The 20,280-nt window shown below is 29.3% G+C and overlaps 1 protein-coding gene and 1 non-coding gene across 2 annotated transcripts; both read left to right on the forward strand.

Annotated features, from left to right (window-relative positions):
- The first annotated feature begins 591 nt into the window (after window positions 1-591).
- TRNAF-GAA (transfer RNA phenylalanine (anticodon GAA)) lies at window positions 592-664 on the forward strand. Its single transcript has one exon. It is a non-coding gene; the product is annotated as a tRNA-Phe (tRNA).
- A 4,397-nt stretch (window positions 665-5,061) lies between these two features.
- LOC107416349 (zinc finger BED domain-containing protein RICESLEEPER 1) lies at window positions 5,062-10,396 on the forward strand. The gene is made up of 2 exons (XM_048471938.2): window positions 5,062-5,235; window positions 8,191-10,396. The coding sequence occupies exon 2, from the start codon at window positions 8,218-8,220 to the stop codon at window positions 10,198-10,200; it is 1,983 nt and encodes a 660-aa protein (XP_048327895.2). The 5' UTR covers window positions 5,062-5,235; window positions 8,191-8,217; the 3' UTR covers window positions 10,201-10,396.
- The last annotated feature ends 9,884 nt before the right edge of the window (window positions 10,397-20,280 follow it).

Raw genomic sequence — 20,280 nt, forward strand, 5'->3', positions numbered from 1 at the left:
AGTACTTCCACCAAAAGTCCCTATTTGGTTGCCATCCTCCTCCAAAGCATAAGCTGACTTCACACTAAACACTACTGATTTTGTCTTTGTCCAAATGATTGTATCCTTCCGGTCATTCCTGGCCCAAAAGATCTCTTTAATGTTTCTTACTATTTGTTGGTTAAACAACTGCTCTAACTTATCTTCATCCCACACACCATTAGCCAATTTCAAAGAATTGACCATGATTACAGAAACAGGGTGCTGATTTCTCGAATTTGGTAAATAATCGAGTCTAGTAGGGATCCAGGGGTCCTCCCACACATTCATCGAGTCTCCCACTCCAACTTTATAACATAGGCCTTTTGCAAGTAAGGGTCTCACGCTTCAGATTCCCCTCCACAGCCAAGAGCTTCCACTTCTTAATTTGCATTTCATAAAAGATGAATGAGGAAAATATTTTACTTTGAGAGCATGGACACAAAACTTGTTTTCTTTCCTTACCAGGCACTAACCAAGTTTGGCTTTTAGAGCTTTGTTGAAACTGTAAATGTATTTATACATAGTTTTTTCACAATTTATTACAAATTTTAAAACGACGAGACGCATTCAGCGGGGATAGCTCAGTTGGGAGAGCGTCAGACTGAAGATCTGAAGGTCACGTGTTCGATCCACGTTCACCGCACGTTTACTTCATTTTGTGTGTGTTATGTTTTATTTTCTACTTCATAAAAAAAAACAAATCATAAATAAAGAAAGAAAAAGACCATGAGAAAACCGTGCTAAAATCAATATTTATATGATGTGACACTTTTTTACTTTTTTTTTTTTTTTTTTTGGGGTGAATGTGGCACTTTTTTACTTGTTTATTCGTATTGCTGGAATTTATTTTTACCTTGGTTGCTAATGATGCCATATTATTTGGTATCAAAATAAAAATCTACATGATGAAGTAATAACTCGTTGCATCAAATATTATCAATAACATTTTTTTTTTTTTCTTATCATGAAAGGTTACTCAAGTTAAAATTTCATAAAGGAATGTGAATATTGATTTTAAATATTTTATCTTGGATTTTCTACATCAAGGCATTATCAATTTTTACTTTTGCATTTAAAAAAAAAAAAAGTGTATAGTTTTATTTTATTTTATTTTTTTGGCACCAATATACTTTGAACTTCATTGTAGCTATAAGTTATAATCATTAAACACAATTTTGGCCATTAAGAGGCACACATTTTTGCTTGTAAATGATTCAATTTAATTTGTATTTTTCGCCCAAAGTCTTTTTTTTTATACGCAAAAGATATCTCCAAACGGCCATAAATACATTATATCTGTTTAAGAGTCATAAAGCTTTAATGTTAAGAAAAAAAAAATTAAAACTACAAATATAAAATGATAAAGAATTTACAGACCATTTATGAGAAAAAAGAAAAAAAAAACTTTTGTCTTATAACCTGATTACTGTCTCACCTAATGTAAGCTTTTTTTCTTTTTTCTTTTTTATATGGAACATTTCTAGTAATACATTTTAGGGTAAATTTCAAAAATTACCTTCACTTTCATACATGTCTCAATTTAGTGCTTATACTTTTATTTATTTATTTTTTGCAACCTTATGCTCATTTTATCATTAATTCTCAAATAAATGCTTCAATCCATAATTAATTTTATTTATTTATTTTTTGCAACCTCATGCTCATTTTATCATTAATTCTCAAATAAATGCTTCAATCCATAATTTCGTAAAATGTGGACACAGAATTGCGCATACGATTTTTTTTTTTTTTTTTTAAGAATAGTAACAACTCATATCATGTGATTTTTTATTTTTTACTGGGATGATTTAGACATGCATTTTTAAAGATATTGTCTTTTACAAAACGCATTGTGAAACCAATCATCAATAAAAAAATAAAATCTTTTTTTTTTCAAAAAACAAAAATAACAAAATGAAATAACTATTTATTTATTAAAGAAGGCCTTTGTTCTAACATTTTGGGGATTTTAGGGTTGGAAGAATGTCCATATTGTGTGATTTGACTTGATGCTTTTGGATTTAAGTATGGTAATAGAAGATTGAGGATTGGAGTTTGGAATAAAGGAAGCATTAATTGAGGTTTAATTGAAGCTTGGCAAAGCTAAACCAATAAAAAACCTTCACTTAGAAAGCCCTAATTAAATTATAAATTATATATATATATATATATATATATTAAAAATATGTTTACTTAATGTATCAAAAGTTTGTTTAGAAGTATAAAATGAATGGGACTACACGAACACAATAGGTCAAAATTGGATACAAGACGGTGCAAACGGTGCTGTGTCGTGCACAAAGCACTTAATAGGCAATGCCCTGAGCCTTAAAAGTTGATCCATAGATTAAGCACAACAGAAGCCATCATAAACTGAATATGATATCGACACATAATAGGCACAACAAGACATGGGCTCATAATAGGCTACACATATAATACATATACTAACAGTTTAGGTACAACAAAATTATTAATTAATGCACTTAATACTATTTTTTTTTTTCTTTTTCCCCATCTTGCAGCAATTAAAAAGAGATAAGTCATGTTCACCAAAAAAATATTCTGAAATAATTAAAAATTATAAATTTAATTGATGGTCGTGTATTCAAGTTTATAAAAATAAGGTCTTTTTTTGTTTATTGTTATTATTTCACCTTTTCTTTTGCAAGGAAAGGAAATAAGAAGAAAAAATAAGTTAATCAAAAGATGAATTAGAAAATTATGAAGTAAAATAATCCTTCTTTAATGCTGTTTATTTATAAGTTGAAATTGAAATTGAAATTACTTGAAGCTTTTTTTTTTCTTTTTCTTTTCTCTATTTTTTGGGTTATAAAATAGCTTATATTTTAATGCGGTTTTTACTTTATAAAAAAGCAAAAGATGCAATGTAAGTGTAAATATTGGAATATTTTATTATGTTAAGTAGTGGAAACATTGGGCAACAATGACAAAGGTATCCCGACCACCGAAGGTAATAGCTTAGCAGAAATCAATCTTTATATCTAAATCTAGAAGTTAAGTATCTAAATCTAGAAGTTAAGGTTCGAATTTTAAAAAATTTTGTTATTGCCTTAAATTATCCCATGCCGTACCACATGGTGCAGGATTACAGCATACTATCTATCACACTACCAAGAAACATTTTTTTTTCTTTAGCCCAAAAAAAAAAAAAAAAAAAAGATCGAAGGTACCCTGGGTGGGGACAGTAATCTCGACATGCCAAAAGACTACCATTTATATATAATCGATACATACATATAAATAAATATATATATATATATATATATATATATATATATATATATATATAAGAAGGGATAAGTTTAAAGAAAAGAAAGGAAAGGAAAGGAAAACAAAAAAAGGAAAATATTTATTAATAATTGTTACTTGGACAATTAATAAATGAAAAGGAAAGGAAAAAAAAATTATTTATAATGATTGTTGCTTAGTAATGAAATAAAAAGGAAAAATATAATTAATGTAATTTATATTTTTTTACAAAAATATCCTACATACAAAATATCTTAACAATAAACTTTTAATTAATAATGATAATTATAGAATATTCAAAAAAAAAAAAATTTTTTTCATTGCCTATCAAATTTGAGTAGAAAATTATACTTATTAAAGTAAGCATAATCTACTTTTTTTTTTTTTTTCCTTTCATTTCTTTTCTACTAACTTTAACAACCCAACCAAATAAATTGAATCTTTTTTTTGTTTTTTCCTTCTTCATTTTTCCTCCTATTGACCAATCAAAATACAGAGACTATTATAGTCCAAGTGTGCCCAATAAAATAGGATTATATAGTGTGAGAGACTACTACAGCCCAAGTATGCCCAATAGAATATGATTATATAAAGTAATATGGTGTATCACATCCTGCATATTTAATTTCTAAAGGGAAAGTTTTTTTGTTTTTTTTTTTAAATGAAAGAAAATAATGAAAAAAACAACTGAAATAAACTCTTTCTCAACTAATTAAAAACGAAATAGCTAAAAACAAAGGCAAAACTTTTGAAACAACACCTCGCACCATTTAATTCTCCACTTTTGAAGTACATAAATATATAAAATGAAAAATGCAACCACAGCATAAGCAATAACCCCCACAGAAAAAATTAGAACAAATGTATATATGGCCATTGTCATTACTTATTTCATAATATAAGAAAGCATTAAGAATTAATATTTGTTCTCCCAATTGTTTTTGCATATCCTAGTAAATTTTCTTTATAAAATCTCTCAAAAAATTTTGTACTTTATACAAGTTTAATTGCTTTACATGTATAAGCCAAACAATTCAAATTTTATTTATATATATTTGTTTTTTTTTTTTCTGATGTAAATCACCTAAACAAGTTATTTCCCTTCCACATGAAATTTTCCACAGACCACTTAGTAATTAAAAATTTAATTTTAAACAAATGTTGATATATTACTATTTTATTGATTTGTATTTATTCTTTTAAATATTTAAATATTGATTTTTATTTTTTTTTTATTTTAATTAATCATCAACTTAACTATACCACTCTTTATTTTTATGTTTTTTTTTTTTTCTCATTATGAAATGCACGGTAAATTTGAAAATTACCATTGTATTCGTACACATGTCTCAAATAAGTCCCAGCTCCTATTATTTTTGACAGAGTCAAACCCTTCTATATAATGCTATATTTTAATTATGTCTCATATAAGTCATTTCATCTTATGATTTTTGTTAGGTACTCTGTAATATTACAATAATTAATTACGTGCTAAAAACACTGCCATTCTTTTCAAAATGAATTTCATTTTAAATTATATGCAATTTGTTGGGTAATATATATATATATTTAAGAAAGTAATAACATAAACTAGATTTCCAAATAATTTATTAATTTTAAAACTGAAAAAATAAAAAAATAATAAAAAAAAAATGAAAAATAACCCATGCCAAAACCAAAGCCAAAGCAAAATAAACACGAGCTCTCTGCTTGGCGTGAGGGGTATAGTGGTAATTTAACAGATTTTGGTGCCCTTCTTCCTTTGCGACCTTTGGTACCAAAATTTGCTTCTGATTTTCTTGTAATTTTATTTTTATTTTTTAACCTTCTCTCTCTCTCTCTCTCTCTCTCTCTCTCACAGTGGATAGCCTCTGAAACCCTAACGAAACCCTAAATTCCATTTGGCTCTCGATGCAATAACTTCCCAATTTCACATTCACTGTAAGAACACTCTAAAACCCTAATAGCTATTCGTGTTGTCTTTCTTTTTTTGTTTGGAAAATTTGGTTGAGAATTTTGTAAAGGTTCGCATTTTTTCCAAAGTTTTTTTTTTTTTTTTTTTTTCGCTCGGAGTCCGACTCCGACTCCGAAATCGTGGAGCAAATTTATTCAATTTATGTGTGTGTATGTGTGGATTATTTTAATTCTACATTCCGATTCCGATCCGATATCCATAAGACAGTTATAAAAGTTCGGCCCTTTAACCCGATCGCTTGTCGACCCGTTGGGTCGGTTCGGTCAGGCCGGGTCCTGGCCGGTCTTATCCGGTTACCGATCCGGCGAGAGCTTTGGAACTCGTCTTTTCATGACGAAATTTTCCTGTGTTTACTTGTCGACCCGAGCCCTTATACCAGGGTCCGGGTCGAAATTTTTCATACACAATTAACATGATACTGTGTTGGTGGCAAGGAATTGGGTTTTGTATAAATTTCAGTTTCGGCTAATAAGATGTATAATTTTGTGGGTTCTAATAATTTGATGTTGGAATTGTGTTGCTGTTTGATATTTTGAATTTTTTTTTTCCCTCTGTTTCCTTTAGAATTGATAGTCAGTCTTGTTTTTAGATTCTTTAAAGAGTTTATTTCATTTGTGCAAAAAGCAACTCAGTCTATGAAAGTCATGTAAGGGGAACTCGTAAGGGAGTTGGAAGAGGATATACAATGATTGTTGTTTTCTGGAAAGCATACAAAGAGTTTGAGATGTTCCTTTTTGCTTGTTTTTGTTTGTTGCCCTTCATTCACAATTACTTTAGATTTATGGCTTAAGAAAGAGTATTGCCAAAAGGGTTCAGTTTGACTGCCTTGCTCTTCTTCTCCCTTCCTTTGTTAACTGAGCACTGTATGTTTTTAGTTGTTTCATAGGAATGGGCATTCGTTGCTTTAACTGCTGTCTAAGGCTTTAATCAACAATTTTAGTTGCACATAAGAAGTGTCATTTTAGAGTTCTTGTCTTTTTTGATTTTTCAAAGTATGGTCGCAGATTATTGTCTAAATTGCTTCTGATAGTTTTACGGGGTCTAAGAGGTTAATTTTTCACTAATTTAAGGTTGCTTGACTGCTAAATTTTACAACCTGTACAAACATCTTATAATCATTTTAGCCTCTGTCTCTGTCTCTGTCTTTTGTTTTTGGTGCAATAATAACCCTAAGCCATTCTTGTAAGCTAGGATTCAGCTTGTCCTTTAGTTATGATGTTATTAATCTACCCCTCAAGTTCATTGTACAGTCTTCTGTAGCAACTTTAAGTTCCTTTCCTGGAATTTTATACACATGTCTGTTATAGTCCAAAATACGTGATAGATGTAACATTGTGCAAACAAGACAATCGAGAGTAATATCCCGTCAGGAATCCTCAATTGGGCACGTCTGGATTCAATTATTTCGTGGTGTTTCTTTCCTCATCTCAAGACAAACTTTTTTTGAAATTGTTTTTTAGAAATTGATCTTGCAATGGTGTCTTCTCCTTCTAAACTATGGAAAGATAGATCTTTTGTATTATAAGAGTGACATTGTCAGTGTAGAGCTTTGGGCCTCTAGAATTTAGTTTTACCTTAGTTTCAAGCTCAGGATGAGATTGAAATTTATACATTAAAACAAAGTATGATTTAATTGTGTACACTTGCAGTAATATATTAAGAAACTCAAATATGATTTAATTGTGTACACTTGCTGTAATATATTAAGAAACTCAAAAGACAATTTACAAGTTTAGATTCTAGACTTGGAGTTTCAGCAGTTTTATTATGGCTTTGTATGTTTGCACATCATGCAATAGTAGAGTTCATATTAGTCATACATTAAGTTAACTAAATTCCTTGAACCTTCCTTATTAGTTGATAGCATACCCTTCTTCCCATCTTAGTGTTGGTCCCATATCTACACTACAGTAAAAAATGTGAATTGTCTGATGTCCTTTCATAATTGGGCGGTATGTTTCTTTTTTCCTACTCATAAATGAAAAAGAATAATTTTTAAGAAACCATTTTTGGTTTGTGTTCTGATAGATACTTTCTAATTTTCGCAATAAGGTCTTGTGAGTAGATCTGTTTTCGAGTAACATGTTACTTAAATGCCTTTTGGTGATTATGGGATTTTTGTTTGTGAATTTATTTATTTTACTTTGAAGTCTTAGCAAAGCTCTGGCATTATTGCCAAGATTAGTGGCAGCATTGTGGTTTCAGTTGCTGTTGCCAGATTCAGATCACGAATCTCTGAGCACTTTTAGGAATCACATTGTGGTTTCAGTTTCTGTTGTCAGATTCAGATCAGGAATCTCTAAGCACTTTCAGGAATCACATTTCTTTTAAAATCCCTGCTCTCATTATCTCCTTCTGTCTGTCTATCTGTCTATCTCTATGCTTGTCCTCTTGAAGCTCTGTTTTTATTTATATCTCTTACCTCTAAACAATTTTAATTATTTTCTGAATTCACTGAAGATTATCTTTGTTTTATCAACTAAAGGGGGCAAGATTTCATCTTTGAAATAGTTTCCGCTATAACAAAAGTGAATGGGCTTTCTTTGAACCCCAGTTTTCCTATAAACTTCTGATTAATATAAACTTTACAATTAATTTCATTGTTAAAATATTTTGCTTTTTATCAATCAATGTTTTTGTGACTTGTTAAGCTCATAACCAGTAATCTTTGTAAATTAGGATTAAAGAAATTTGTTATTCTTCCCGAGTTGGTAGTCATATCATTGAAGAGATATTGTTAGTTTTATCTTGCTTTTTGTTTATTTTCAAATCAACTGCAATATTTGCATCTATAACATTCTCTGGACTACCCATGCCTTCCATTTGAGACATTTCTGAATTGTCTTAAAGCATACTCTTCATCTGCAAATTTTCTTGGGGATGATTCTAATAATGCATTCACATATGTTCTTGATATACAGATAACTGTGCAGCATTAGGTTAATGCAATGGATATGTCAGATGCAGTAATTGTCAAATCAACGCGATTAAAATCGGTGGTATGGAATGACTTTGATAGGATTAAAAAAGGTGATACTTGTGTGGCTGTTTGTAGGCATTGCAAAAAGAAACTCAGTGGATCAAGTACTAGCGGAACATCACATTTGAGGAATCACTTAATTAGGTGTCAAAGAAGATCTTCACATGGCATAACTCAATTATATGCTGCAAGAGAAAAGAAAAAGGAAGGAACTCTTAGCCTTACAAATTTCAATTTAGATCAAGAACAGAAGAAGGATGAAGTCCTTAACCTTGTGAACATAAGGTTTGAGCAGGACCAGATGAAAGAAGAAAACATTAATTATGTGAATACTAACTTTGATCAAAGGCGAAGTAGATTTGATCTTGCTCGTATGATCATTCTACATGGCTACCCATTGGCTATGGTTGAGCATGTTGGATTCAAAGTGTTTGTCAAAAATCTACAGCCATTGTTTGAGCTTGTCACGAGTGAGAGAGTTGAGGCTGACTGTATGGAAATCTACATGAAAGAGAAACAAAAGGTTAATGAAGTGTTGGATAAATTGCCTGGCAAAATCTGCCTTAGTGCTGACATGTGGGCTACTGTGGACAATGCTGAGTACTTGTGCTTAACGGCAAACTACATTGATGAATCATGGCGGCTAAATAAGAAGATATTAAATTTTATTAGGGTTGATCCTTCTCATACAGAAGACATGCATTCAGAAGTTATCATGACTTGCCTAATGGATTGGGATATTGACCGAAAATTGTTTTCGATGACATTTGATAATGGTTCTGCCAATGACAACATTGTTGCTAGAATCAGAGATCGGCTGTCACAAAATAGATTCCTCTACTGTGAGGGTCAGCTTTTTGATGTACGCTGTGCTGTTAGCGTACTGGTAGTGTTGGCTCAGGATGTATTAGCAGCACTGAGTGAGGTTGTCCATAAGGTTAGAGAAAGCATTCGGTATGTAAAAAGCTCACAATCGGTACAATCAAAGTTTAGTGACATAGCTCAAGAACTTGGAATTCAGAGTCAGAAATCCTTATGCCTGGATAATCCGTTGCGTTGGGACTCAACATATGTCATGCTTGAAACTGCCTTAGAGTACCGGGAGGCATTTTCTGCTTTGCAAGAAAGTGATCCTCTATACAGCATGTGCCCATCCGATGTAGAGTGGGACAGAACTAATATCATCAATGGCTATTTGAAGCTCTTTGTGGAGGTTACTAATGTTTTCACAAGAAACAAGTTGGCAACTGCAAATGTGTATTTTCCCGAGATCTGTGATGTATACTTGCAGCTGAATGAATGGTGCAAGAATTCAGATGACTACATTAGTTCCTTAGCATCAAGGATGAAAAGCAAATTTGAAGAATATTGGGAGAGATGTAGCTTGGGTTTAGCTGTTGCAGCAATTCTAGATCCTCGATTCAAGATGAAACTGGTTGAGTATTACTATAAACATATTTACGATAATAGCGCTCCAAACCGCATCGATGATGTTTTTGAGTCTGTCAAGGCACTTTACAATGAACACTCCATATGCTTAGCTTCTCTTGATCAAGGACTGGCATGGCAAGTGGGTGGTAGTGCTGGCTGCTTACCTAGTTCCGGAAGGGACTCTAGGGATAGGCTGATGGGTTTCGACAAATTTCTCCATGAAACTTCTCAGAGTGAAGGATCAAAGTCAGACTTGGACAAGTATTTGGAGGAACCTCTGTTTCCTCGAAATGCAGAATTCAACATACTGAATTGGTGGAAAGTTCATACTCCTAGGTATCCAATACTATCAATGATGGCCCGAAATGTGTTGGGAATTCCCATGTCAAAAGTTGTATCAGATTCAGCATTCAATACTGGAGCAAGAGTGATTGATCGTGATTGGAGTTCACTCAACCCGGTCACCATCCAAGCTTTGATGTGTGCACAGGACTGGATAAGGAGTGAATTGGAAAGTTGACCTGTTTTTATACTTTTTATTTATTTATTTTTGTTGAGATTCTGCTTATTTTTTGCTGTTACTTTTTGGTTTTTCATTGTTCTCTGGCTAGTTAGGATTGTGATGAAAATTATGGCATCAGAGTATACTGTTTCTTATTTACCCAAAAAAAAAAAAAAAAAAAAATGTGTATAGTATTTCTTCTCAGTTCCTGTTATGTTCATCTAGGTGGGTTCAAACACGGCTGGCTCAAAGGGAAAAGCTCAGTAAGTTCTTTTTTCTTGGGGCTTCTAATGGTCTGATAAACAATATCATATTAAATACCCATTTTTCATATCAAATAAATTTTTATCTGTTCTTGAATTTTACAAACTTGACAAAGCAAAATTTAATTTTTACCTTTTTATCATAATTATGAAAAAAAAAAACATTGATTTAAATAATAAAAGGTCGTGTTATAATATCTTCTCCAAAATAATTCTAGCTCTGTTCTGCAACTGTAGTAGAATTTCTCGCCAAACTCTTTTTTTTTTTTGCTTCTATAATCTATTCTTTTGAATGCTTGTTATCAACTTTCGGAATCTAATTTTATAGTTTAAGATATACAAATTTATATGTTAGTTAGAACAAGCAAAAAATTATATCAAAGCCGACATGATTTGTAAAATAAATTCTACTTATAATACGCAATTAATTGTGCATGTGCTATGTGTATTTTCATGCAAGTCAAGAATTAGCTTACCATAATATGATTGGTTTCCTTCTCAGAAACAGACCATGATGGGTGTCCAATTTCCTTGCATTCTTAAATCCAATTAGATATTATGTTACTATTTTAGTTTAATTAAATTCAATTTCCACTATGTGGTTTCAAAAATATCATGTATATTTTAATGGAATCAAAAAAATTTCATATATCTCTCTTATTATTACATGTAAGTCTCTTTAATTTTTCGTCATTTACATCCCCGTAGGAGTATAACTAACCTTTTCAAACGAAAATGGATTTGGTAATGAAGACAAACTTCAAACTTTAGGGGACATGGAGAAGATTATCCCTAGTTCTTAACCATAAAACATGGTGCATAAATTGTGGGTGTTATTTCTTTCTCATGCTAAAAATAGCATGAAGAGTTGATCAGCTAATAAGCCACATGGTTGTAGTACCCAAAATAGTAAAAGATGGGGAGAGTAACTAAAGCTGATTTTAAATCCAGGAAAAAAGATTTTAGTCCGAATGAAGTTTTCTGATAATTCTTTCTTTTTTCTTTGGTCCAGATTATTGTTTTCATTTAAGGTTAAACAGATTAGTTTTTTCATACTTTAGTTTATAGTAGTTTAAAGTATAAAAATTTAACAACTTATAACACATAGCATTCTTGTAGTACTTCTTTTTATGCTTATTCTTGATAAAGTTGAACCTAAAATTTACTCCACCTCCATTCTAATCTTTATCAACTAGGTTAAAAGTTTTTACCAGCTAAGAAGTAAAAAGAAAAGTAAATTGCCTCTTTTGGCACTAATAATTGCCATTAACTTCACCATCAACATCTATTTTCGGTGAGTTGCCATTACCCTACTTAATTACTCTCACAAACATACTTTTAACCTGGAAAAAGTTTCATATCAATGAACATAAAAACATCAGTCATCATCTTCACCACTACTATACCCCTCCAACCCCCACAAATAAATAAGTACATGAAAATTGTTACTTTTCTGCTCCATGATAAATGAAACTAATTCAATTGCATTTGTGTAGGGTCATGATTTGCTAAAAAAAACATATAAATACAATTTGATATATTTGAAATAAATTTCCATTTTACAGTCCAAAATCACGTATGATAACAAATGCCAATTAAAAATTATCACTTCATCTTCTAAATTTTTAATTTTTAATTATTAATCTATGTGATACTATTTAAAATGTCTAATATACATCAATACAATTCCGAACATATATAAGTGGAGAATATTTTCCTAACACATAGACTATAACTTTATATATATATATATATATATATATGTATATATACAAGAATTTCTAGGCATAGAATTTTAATTTTATTAAACTAGGGATTCTTATGTGCAAGTATTAAAGGTTGCCACATCTCATCTAGCATTTTAAATTTAAATTCAAATATATTAATTATTATTTTATTTAATTGTTAAAATTTTAATACGTAATCATCTCTAATTTAATTAAATTAGGAGTTTTCTAATAAGAGACTTACTCTCTCTCTCTCTCTCTCTCTCTATATATATATATATATATGTATATATATTCATGTAAAGTGAACCAAATTATATATTTATTTTACAAGAAAAATGTCATTTACATTATTTAATTGAAAAAAAAAACTTTACGTTATTAATCTATATGACACTATTTAAAATGTCTAATATACATCAATACAATTCCGAACATACATAAGTGGAGAATATGTTCCTAACACATAGACTATAACTTTATATATATATATATATATATAAATATATATATATATATATAAATGTATATATACAAGAATTTCTAGGCATAGAATTTTTATTTTATTAAACTAGGGATTCTTATGTGACAAGTATTAAAGGTTGCCACATCTTATCCAGCATTTTAAATTTAAATTCAAATATTAATTATTATTTTATTTAATTGTTAAAACTTTAATATGTAAGCATATCTAATTTAATTAAATTAAGAGTTTTCTAATAAGAAATTTACTCTCTCTCTCTCTCTCTATATATATATATATATATATATATGCATGTAAAGTGAACCAAATTATATATTTATTTTACAAGAAAAATGCCATTTACATTATTTAATTGAAAAAAAAACTTATTTTTTTATTTGGTAAAAAAAATTATTGGAGAAATAGAGGTTGGTGTACTCTTAAAATTTCCTAGTAGTAAACCCACCCTTGTCAACTAGGTAATCTGCATACCATATCGAGTTTTATAGTTCTGGAAGTATAATTGAGCCTTCAACCTAAATGATGGTGAGACTTCAAATTTGCCCTTTTGGTCAAAGTTTAAACTTCTTACCAACCTATTTATTAGCACTTGGGTAAATAAACTTAATAGATTAATCGCACTTTGGAATCCTTGACTTATAGAGTTTTGCAATTTAAATCCCAAACTTTCAAAAGTAGCAAATTAAGTTTTCAATTTTCAACTTGTTGCAAATTGATCTAATCTCCAATTTAGTTAAATAAATTGATAACAATTTCATCTAAACACTAGTAGCAAAGTGTATGAAAAAAGATATTGTGTTGACTAATGACAAGAAAGCAGCGATATAGATAAAACTAGTACCAATTTATGGGGTCAAAATAGAAATCGGGTTAATCTGCAACAAGTTTAAAATTTAAAAGCTTAAATTGCTACTTTTAAAAGCTAATTGCCTAAATTGTATAATCTTAAGAGCCAAAAATACCAAAGTGCAATTAAATCTATGTATATATATATATATATATATATATATATATATATATATGTATGTATGTATATATAGAGTTCAATTTTGAATGTATTTATGAATATAGGGATGGTTGCATTTTTATACTCTTGACTTTTAAGATCTTGCAATCTAAATCTTTAACTTTTGACTTCAGCAATTTAAACTTTTAATTTTTTCAATTTATTGTAATTTAAGCCTTTTTTATTTTTGATAGAATTTAACAACTATCTCACATTATTGGTACTAAATTATAAATTTAAAGCTACTAAAAATGCCAAATTTTAAAACTACTTCTGAAAATATACATTTTTAATATATTAGAAATTGAAATTTTGTATAGTTTAAAATTAATTAAGTGGCCTACACCAACTTTTTTAAAAAAATAAAGGATATTAGGGTAAAATTTTAAAAATAGTTTTAATATTTTGTACTTAATTAACTTCTAGTTTAAAAATTAATATAGTTTAATACTAATCATTTAAGATAATTTAAGCATTATAGTCAAAAATCAAATAAGGTTTAAATTATAATGAATTGAAAAATCGAGGATTTAGATTACTAAGTTGAAAAGTTAAAGGTCTAAATTATAAAATTTTGAAAGTTAAAAATACTAAAGTATAATTTATTCATATGAATAGATATATATAAATATAGGGCGAGACTATGGTGCGGACGGCCCGTATGGGGATCAGCATCAAAGCTGACGTTTTAAAAAAAAAAAAAACGTTGGCTTTGCTGTGTATGTGTAACAGCAAAACCAGTGCTTCTTTGAAAAAACATCGAGTTCAATGTTAATCCACATGCGGATTGTCTGCACCGTCGCCTTACCATATATATATATATATATATATATGAAGAGAATACATATAAATAAGAGTTAATTACACTTTGACGTCCATGAATAGGATTTTACAATTTAGACCCTCATTTTCAAAAGTGACAATTTAGCCTTTTAATTTTTAAATTTGTTGTAAACTAGTTCAAATCCCAATTTTCATCAAATAAAGTAATAATAGTTCTGCTTTCTTTTCATTGTCAATATCCTAATATTTTTCCTCACAAATTTTGTTGCAAATTTATGGAGAAAAGTGTTACCGATTTATTGGATCCAAATTATGAATTGAACCAATTGGCAATAAATTTAAAAATTAAATATCTAAATCACTATATTTTAAAATTGAATACCTAAATTAAAGCCTTAAAAATTTAGAGTATCAAAATGTAGTTACCCCGGTAAATAATTATATCAAGTCCTTTTAGATTTCTTGTAACGTATGCATAGATATTCTCAATGCCTTTCAATTCCTCTTATGTAGGACCGTGACAGGTTATTTGGCATTTATATAATTAGGTATAGCATTGAAAACTGGCATCTTTCACCATCATTTTGAAGTTCCAATATATATAAACATAATACTGGTTTTTCGCAGTTGTGGTCCCTCAGCTAGGTTGATCACATTGAATATATTAGTTTCTACAATGAATTATGGCTTCGTACTTTGGATTGGTTTCTCTCTCTTTCTTTCACAGATGTAAAGGAAAGCAAAAGCTCATTCCATTTATAATGTATATATCTCATTCAAATCGTGGTATCAACTTTTACTTTTTGCCCACAACTTACACATAAATTGATATTCTGGGCAAATGATAATTGTCTGCTTGTAATATATACAATATAATATTTTTCTTCAAATTGCTTATTTCTTCAACCAAAAAATATCCACATTGAAGGAATTTCAGGACACCAAGATTCGCTCCCCCATTACATATGCTGGTCAAAAAATCATCCAACTTTAACAATTTAGTTAGGTTCTGGGCCAATGCCAGTACTACAGCCTAATACAATATGTTTAGGCTTATTCACCGTTTACAATATCGTCCAGAAGTTTAATTTCAGATCATTTACCATTTTGGTATTTCGGTTTTCCACGACATGTTTATATGTTTACATTCCGAAATTACAAAATCCGTTTCTTTTGATTTAATTATAACGAGTATCATTACCTGTAATTTATATTAGGATTAATGGATATACTATTTGCATGTCATTGGTTAGTGCCTTGAACTTAATTTAGTTTGATATGATAATTAAGAACAAATATTAGATAATAAATTAGGCTAGGACTGGAGTTCAAATCCTTCTCTTGTTCACTACGAAGTCAATTAACAAAATGCTCTTATTTTATTTTATTTTTTCAGTCTTGGAGTTGGCGTGCACACACACACACACACACCCATATATATAGTATTAATTTTCTGAGAATATAATTCTCATCGTATATTTAATGATATAAATCGTATATTTAATGATATAAGAAGCACTAAATATTGCTATATTTTAATATCAAATCATTAATTGAGATAGCTCCTTCATCATTTAACACATCAACATATTCCCACCTCATATTGAGAATATTCTTTACAGATAATTACTCTATCTATGTATGATTTTGATATTAAGAACCATATATACAATACAATGTAGCAAAAATTATTGTCAATTGTCTTATTAGACTTTTAAATTTCAATAATTAATAAATTATTTTAAACTAAAAACATAATTGGATATCTAACAATCATTAACAATTCCTATTATCATATTTCCACAACATCATGAGGTGGTAATTTTTAGGACTTCCCACGTCAACAAATTTCCATCATAAGGGAATAATATGTTCCTAATATACCAAAATTGTATATACATCATAAGGGAATAATATGTTCCTAATATACCAAAATTGTATGTACATACATACGAAAATAATATGTTCCTAATCTACCAAAATTGTTATTAATGTTATTGTGTCTTTTAATCCTTTACATATATTAATATGTAGAAATGTTCCTCGAAGCATATTGATAAATAAGTACCCTCTAAAATGATCTTGTAATTAGAGTGTTACACATAAGCATGCGCATCTATTAGTGATTTAATATGAGGGTTTTCCGAATAATATCTGCATATCCTCTTTTGAATTATTGTTATTAGTATTGCGTGGCAAATTTTAGTGGTTATATATGTCGTTATAGTGTGAATAGTAATTTGAAAAGTACACATGCATATACGATTACAATTTTGTATCATATATAGGGCAAGAAGGCATTTATATGATGTTTGTCTGCTTTAATATCTCCCTAGAGTTTTGGATTTAGCAATGTCGTTCAGGGTGACATTACAAGAACTAATTGAACTTTTAAGGGACATTACACATTGAAACATATTTGAACACATATAGTATATATAAAGACGTGCGTGAAAAAGCATATGAATAAAAGCAGTTATATAAGTTTTTATAACAAAGGCAATTCTTTTTCAAATCAATTTTAAATGTGAATTTTGTGTACGGGAGTGTCATAGGAAATAAAAATTAGATAAAAGATCTAATGTAAAAATATAAGAGTAATGATTAGACTCCACATCATCCTATTGGAGAGTTAAAATGTCTTGAATGCAAATGTATGTATGTACATATATAATGTACTTTTTACATACATAATCTTTTCTCTTGTATATATGTATATTAATTTACCTAACCAAGCAATTGGCCAGAACGCTAGCTTGAGAGGACTTAAATTTGTGGGCATAAGTCATTTCTAGCTTGTAATTGGTTGTTTTTCCTATCAATATATATATAGTCGTGTTATAGTACACCTACAGTGGACTTTTAACCGCATTCTAAATGCATAAAAAGGTTTATTTGGACTTGGAAGTATATATAAAAGCTTTTATTGGGTGCCTAATTTGCATTCAAGCACTAATAGGCACCTATTAGATGTTGAAACTGGTAAGACAAGCAACATATGCTACCCGATTATGTAATTGGATTAAAAGCTATATTCATATACACATTTGCATACATAATTGTTTTCTTGGGAGATAATTTGCAACTTTTGTTGTGAGACTAAAATGATACTAAAATGAAACCTGCATGTTCTTATAGAAATTTAATTAATTACCCTTAAAGGTTCACTTATAAAAAAAAATTAAAGAATTAACATGTAAAATCAAATTGATTAATTAAAATAGATCCCATTTTTATTGTTAGCATTATCATGTTTTTCAAGATAAATTGAAAAAAAAAATTCCATGAAGATCAATCATGTAGAGATATATATATTTAGAATTTTGATAATGTAAAAATTTTGTAAAGGCCTTATGGTAAAGATATTGTATAGGGCAATCTACATCATCTATTATTAATTGCCACATAAGAAATAATGTTTTCAATCAAGTCTAAAAAATCCAATCAACGATATATAATAATTGGTTAAATGCAATTGGATACCGTTACTAAAAGGGAAAAAAAAAAGTTAAAAAACATTTAAATTGATGGGGAAATTTTCTTCTTTTCCTCAAGGTTTGATGAAAAATTATCACCAACCCCCCGTTGAATCCACCACACAAATTGATTTTTGACTAAATTGACTTATGCTATATATATATATTGCCCCTCTATATTAACATAATATAAATTTATTATTCTCTCATTTACTTTATCATAATTTACTAAAAAATTATCATCACTAGAAATTCCATTTTTATGGTGAATTAACAATATGAATATAACAGATAAATTGTATTTTTTTAATATATATTGCTAAATAAAAAAAATGATAAAATGAAGTTTTGAAGTTTATGTTGACATAGAAGGGTAAAATAAATTTATCATAAATAAATTAAGTTAAAAATCAACTTTTATAGTGGTAAATGATGATTTTTAAAACTTCAGGTCTAAATGATTTTTCATAAATCTAAAAAACAAAAATGAAAAATGATGCGATGATGAGAGTTAGCACGTATAATTAGTGTCCTTATCATTAGAATCTTATGTACTTCTTACCATATCAAATCTCTCTATGTAAATATTTGTATATATATTTTAAAAAATGCATTGTTTAATAACCTGTCCTTGCATTCAGCTTGCTATATGGTACAAAGTTTTCATAATTCTAAAAGGTAGAAAGAGAAGAGCTATAATTGCGAATGTAGTACTTCGTGTCCTCAGCAATGTGGTCCTGATGGCAGAAACTTCAAGGATTTTCCTTTTATGATGAAGAACAACTTTGGCGAAATATGTAAGTAAGCGCACAAATAGGTTCAAAATTAGAATTTGAAGGTCCTTCAGATCTGAAGCTCTGAAGGCCATATGCATAATGCAGGAAATGCAGTGGTTGGAGTGTAGGAGAGTAAATAAATATTATACATATAGAAGGACAAAAACCAACTAATATATATATATATATATATTATACATATAGAAGGACAAAAACCAACTAATCCATCATCAAACTCAGAGTTGGTCTTCAACAAATTAAACAAAATTCGAACTTGTTAGACAAAGACCATTCGTATGGCAATATATCCTTATACTTCCCTAGCCCTGTTACAAATTAACCTCCTGCTACCTCTTTTATGCCCTTTTCCTTGAGCATCCAATAATGCCTTTGTACCTCAATTTATGATTAGGGGCCTCGTGCTTGTGGAGTTCTTTGTTTTCTTTTCTTTTTATTTATTTATTTATTTATTTTAGAATTTTGAGGTAGATGGATTTCAAGATCTGTCCAATAATGATAATAATAATAATAATAATGATGACTCTTCTCACCGAACTTTGCGGTTTAGATTGAGGACTTGACGGATTATTTGCCCCACAATATTCTAACTAAACTACAAATTATACATGTTTTGTCACCAAATGGTGGGATCTATTCGAAAGAGGATGAGTGAATTAAATTATTGAGAAATGATAAATTATTGATCCATGTAAACCCCTTTAATTTGTTCATTAATTTTTTTGCCAATGTGAATCATGGTGCATCAAATTTCTACAGTCAATAATAATATTGTCCCAAACTCGCGCATACAGTACCGGGCTTAGACAGACACAATCATTGGAGTTTAGACGGTCGAAAATTCACGTTTATGGTTTGGCATATATTCAATTGGAGTAATAAGAACTCAAAATTAATGTGTATGTAATTTTAATAAACATATATATCATTAATTTACTACCTTTTCTAGCTAATTAAATAATTAATCAACATGTGCAGCTTGATGTAGGACAAAGTCTTCAGATTTAATGATTATAAATGAAATTAGAATTATTTGGATCTCTCTCCTCTGGGGTCAGCCTATAGGTTGGGAGTTTGGATTTTTCCATTCTTAATATAAAAAAAAAAATTAAAATAATACCCGATCAAATTATACAGATAAAAAATAATAAATTTCTCTTATCCACTTAATTAAGTATCAGATTTTTGTATATTCACAAACTAAATGACCTCGAAATATGTACCTTAGATAGGTAGGTTTTGGCACATAGATCTATTCTCTTAATTAATTATAGTTTTTGACCTCCATAAGAAAAATATACAATATATATTGACCAAATGATGATTGACTGCTATATGTATGTATAGAATTGCATCATGCAAAATGTTCATGTTTCGCAGTATTAACGGTCTTTTTATTTGGAAGTCGTACAATTTTTTGAATGAAACGTAAATAGGACCTGCGTCACTGGATTGAGGGACATTGATTAATGCGATGGAATTGAGATTATTAGTTTATCCTTTATTTTAATTGAAAAAATTAAAAAAAAAAAAAAAAGAGAAAAAAGAAAGAAATAAAGAAAGAA

This window comes from Ziziphus jujuba, chromosome 4 (assembly GCF_031755915.1).
Source record: "Ziziphus jujuba cultivar Dongzao chromosome 4, ASM3175591v1".
Taxonomy (NCBI): domain Eukaryota; kingdom Viridiplantae; phylum Streptophyta; class Magnoliopsida; order Rosales; family Rhamnaceae; genus Ziziphus; species Ziziphus jujuba.

Coding starts and splice junctions, on each gene's coding strand:
- LOC107416349 (XM_048471938.2), top strand. CDS start 8,218: ATGGATATGTCAGATGCAGTAATTGTCAAATCAACGCGATTAAAATCG.